Source organism: Monoraphidium neglectum (assembly GCF_000611645.1).
Source record: "Monoraphidium neglectum strain SAG 48.87 unplaced genomic scaffold scaffold02305, whole genome shotgun sequence".
NCBI lineage: Eukaryota > Viridiplantae > Chlorophyta > Chlorophyceae > Sphaeropleales > Selenastraceae > Monoraphidium > Monoraphidium neglectum.
Genome location: NW_014011323.1, coordinates 1,183 through 5,000, shown reverse-complemented (window position 1 = coordinate 5,000; position 3,818 = coordinate 1,183). Strand labels below are relative to the sequence as shown.

General features: G+C 65.1%; 2 protein-coding genes across 2 annotated transcripts in view; one reads left to right on the top strand and one right to left on the bottom strand.

The window, feature by feature from the left end:
* The window catches only part of MNEG_10415 (tryptophanyl-tRNA synthetase), a gene marked incomplete at both ends in the record, with an annotated part of 3,197 nt that extends 3,027 nt beyond the window's left edge, over positions 1-170 (bottom strand). Inside the window, one exon of the mRNA XM_014041114.1 lies at positions 1-170. This exon is cut by the window's left edge and continues 36 nt beyond it. Coding sequence (XP_013896568.1) covers positions 1-170 — 170 coding nt within the window.
* A 1,354-nt stretch (positions 171-1,524) lies between these two features.
* MNEG_10414 (hypothetical protein) lies at positions 1,525-3,545 on the top strand (the record flags this gene model as incomplete). Its single annotated transcript, XM_014041113.1, has 5 exons — positions 1,525-1,692; positions 2,030-2,235; positions 2,499-2,883; positions 2,957-3,147; positions 3,341-3,545. The coding sequence occupies 5 exons, from the start codon at positions 1,525-1,527 to the stop codon at positions 3,543-3,545; spliced, it is 1,155 nt and encodes a 384-aa protein (XP_013896567.1).
* Between the last annotated feature and the right edge of the window lie 273 nt (positions 3,546-3,818).

Here is a 3,818-nt window from a genome sequence, read left to right as displayed (position 1 = left end):
TCCTGCTGCGTGGCGGTCTCTGCAGCTGCCACTGGTGCCGAGCACCAGCATCGCGCTGAATGCCGGCTGGGTCGCAGCGCCGGCCACTGCGAGCGCAGCAGCAGGTGCCCCTGCTGCATGCCCCTCGACGCTGCCGCTGCGCGCGGCTGCTGCAGACCTTGCCCCAGCATTTCCTCTAGATTGTTCGCGCGAATCTTAATGCACCTGCCGAACCAATTGAGCATGGGCTGATTGAATGCGCACCACGGACAAGATTGCCGCGGCAGAATGCCCGAGTGCACCGCAATCCCTGTATAAAGCGTAGTGGTCGGTCGATCTAATATTCGTAACGCTCTTGTTTCATCAATGGAATATTGCGGCAAACGTGCTAGCGCGGTGGCCGAGAAGCAGCCAGTGCGAGCGCAGCGCTGCAGCAAGGCGGGCTGCTGATCCAGCCAGGGCGCCATGCACGCCTCCACACTCAGCAGTAGAGCGCCCTCAGCAGCACGCTCATCCTCGCTACTGACGTGGCACCGGCGCCTGCAGCAATGTAGCATACGCGAGGCAGCGGCGGCCGCAGCTGTCGTTTCGTTACGCACGGCCAGGCGCCGTGCTTGTCGGCAGCACTGCCGGACGACATCCGCCACAAGCGGGGCGGCGACAGTGGGCTCAGGCGCAGCGGCCCATGCGGGAAGCGTGCAGCCGCAACAAGGCGTCCAGGCGCAGCGCATAGAGGAGCGCACATCGCCACACGGCAGCGATGACGCGGGGGCCGCTGAGGATGGGGAGGAGGAGCGACAGCACGCGCTTTCAGTGCTACGCCGGCTGTGCCTGTACGTTCCACGAGGCCGCGATGGTGGCGTCTTTGATGACGGGCCCGCCAGCCTTGCGCGTGTGCAGCCTTACCGGCGAAGCGAGGTCGAGGCAGTACTGCGTCATGGGGCCTGCATGCTGCACGAGCTCTCGCTCCGCCAGCTCGCGGGCCTCGCGTGTGCCCTGGCCGCGGCCGGCCATGTGGACCCGCCCTTCCTGTCTGCCCTCGCCACAGCGGCGTCGCAGCAGTTGCGCGACTCCGCCGCCACCGGCAGCAGCGAGTGGGGGCCGGTGTGCCATCTGGCGCTAGCATTCGGGCGGTTTGGCAATGCAGACACATCACTGATGAGTGCAGTCGCCGCTGCAGGTGGGAGCACAAAGAAGCAGTGTTGTACAGGGGTCCGTGAGGGTGTGAGGTTTCCTTTGCCTGCGACCCAGCAACACATCCTGCAGGCAAAGCTGCGTGCCTCACGTGTTGCCCATTTCAATGACCCTGTGGTGTGTACTCCCTCACATACAGCTACCTTGATTCTTGAGAGGGGCGCCATCAAGCTGGACAGCCGTCGCCGTGCCAGCCAGCTGGCCGCGCTCCTTGGCGCTTTTGCCGCGCTGCGGCTGCGCCCGCCACGGCTGCTGGCAGCAGCAGCGGAGGCGCTCAAGCAGCAGCCGTCGCCCCTCGCTCACATGGGGCCATGGGATAGCGTTGTCGTGGTTTGGGCGCTTGGCAGATTGATGGAGGCCAGCGCAGTGGCTGCTGCCGAGCAGTGCAGCAACAGTGATGCAGGTGACCTCATCGGCAGCAGCGGCAGTCGCGGCAGCCGCGGCAGCAGCGGCAGCAGCGGCAGCAGCGGCAGCAGCGGCAGCAGCGGCAGCAGCGGCAGCAGCGGCAGCCAGCAGCATGTGGGTGCAGGCGCTGTGCTTCACTCGCAGCCGCCAGCGGCAACCTCAGTCGACGATGCTGCAGTTTGGGCGCTGGTCGTGGAGCGAGCCACTACACTGGTACGTGACGGCTGCGGCTTCTGGAGGTCTGGGTTTGCCCTTCACTGAGGCGTCGCCCAGAGGCTTCAGGTTCCTGGCGCTTGACAGCAGCGCCGCCTTCACATTTTATGGGCTAATATGTTGATAGCAACCAGCACCACTGACATTGCATGCTAACCACTGCTGTGCACACACATGTCAAGCTGTAATCGTACTCGCCACCACCCGCACCAACCTCACTCAACCCTCATACCAACAGGTGGGCCAGCTTCCCCGCCACGACATCTGCCGCGCTTATTGCCTGGTGGCGGAAGCCCCCGCCCCGCACCCCCCGCTGCTGGCTGCCTTGCGCCGAGCCCTGCGCCAGCGGCTGGGGCTGCTCAAGCCGGGGCAGCTTGCGGCGGTGCTGGTCGGGCTGGCGAGGCTGCAGCACAAAGACCTGCTGCTGATGGATGAGCTGGCAACGTGAGCCTGCATTAAACCGGGCTGAGCTGGGCTGGGCAAGGGTTGTCCAGATGGCGTCCCATTGCCCGCCCTTCCCGTCACAAGACAGCGCAGGCATGTCTAGCTGTGCAGGGCCGACGATCAGTTGCGGCGCCTCAGCCCGATGCTGCGCACCCAGCCGACACAACACTCTCAGCGTGCACCCGAGATAACTCTGCGCCCCCTTTCTTCACCACAAACGATCGTGACCTTTTCAACGCATGGAATGTGTGATTCCCATGCAGATGGGTCCACCACAAGGCAGCCAACTGTTTGCCTTCCGAGCTGTGTGACATCATGGCTGCCCTCGCCACCCTGCGCTACCGCAACCCCTGGCTGCTGGAGCATCTCTCACGTGTCCTGGCCAGCCCCAGGCTCAACAACATCCCGCGCATGACATCACATCAGCTTGCGGCCGTGGTGGCTGCACTGGCAGAGCTGCGGTGGCCCTGCAGCTGGCTGTTGGAAGCGCTCGGCGATGAGGCTGCAGCGCGCCTGCGGGCCAGCTCCGGAGGCGGCGGCAACAACGGCCGGGATGACAGCGGCTCCGTCACCAGCAGCGGTGGTGCGTTGTCAGCGCGAGCCACACTGTCACACGAGGGGTGCTCGCCGGCCGATACGGCCGCGCTGGTCTCAGGTTTGGCAACGCTGCGCCACTGCCACCGCGCCCTGCTCGAGGCGGCTTGCTCGTCTGCGGTGGCAGCGAAGCCAGTTGCGGCAGCAGCAACATCAGAAGCAGAACCAGCAACAGCAGCATCGGACAAGGCTGCGGCTGCGGTTGCGGCAGCAGCAGCAGAAGCAGCAGCAGCAGGGGCGGCAGCGGCAGCAGCAGCTGCGTCGGCGTCGACAGCGGCAACAGCCGGGGCTGACGCGGCTGCATCAGCAAGCGGCGGCGTGCGTGTTTGGAGTGCAGCGAACTTGGCTGCTGTTGCATGGGGGGCAGCTGTTTTTGGCAGCTCGACTAGCGAGTTGCTGCAGGCCGCCACAGCGGGGGCTGTTTGCCAGCAGGGCAACAACCGTTTGGAGCTGCTCAGCTTGGTCCGACTCGCATGGGCTTGTGCTACTTGTGATGTATTTAGTGCTGCAGCCAGCACGCCGCCGCCATCAACGAGCAGCAGCCGTGCACCGCCGCCGCCACGCAGTGGTGGCGGCCGCGGCCGCAGCGGCAGCAGCGGCGGCAGCAGCAGGAGCAGCAGCAGCAGCAGCAGGAGCAGCAGCAGCAGCAGCAGGAGCAGCAGCAGCAGCAGCAGCAGCAGCAGCAGCAGCAGCAGCAGCAGCAGCAGCAGCAATAGCAGTAGCAGTAGCAGAGGCCTGCTGTTTGACGCTGTGTTTCCGCTACTGCGGGAGCGTTTGTCAAGCCTGCCTGGCCGTGACGCCGCGGTGGAACTGCAACGCCTGGGGCCCGAGATGCTGCAGGTCGCCCAGCACGCGAACCACCGACACAAGGCATTGCTGACAACTGAACTTGAGGAGGCATACATTGTGGAGGTTGCAAGGTCGCTGCAAGCCTCTCCGCGCTCTGACGTGCTGAAGCAGGTTGAAATGGAGCTTCGCGCAGTGCTGGT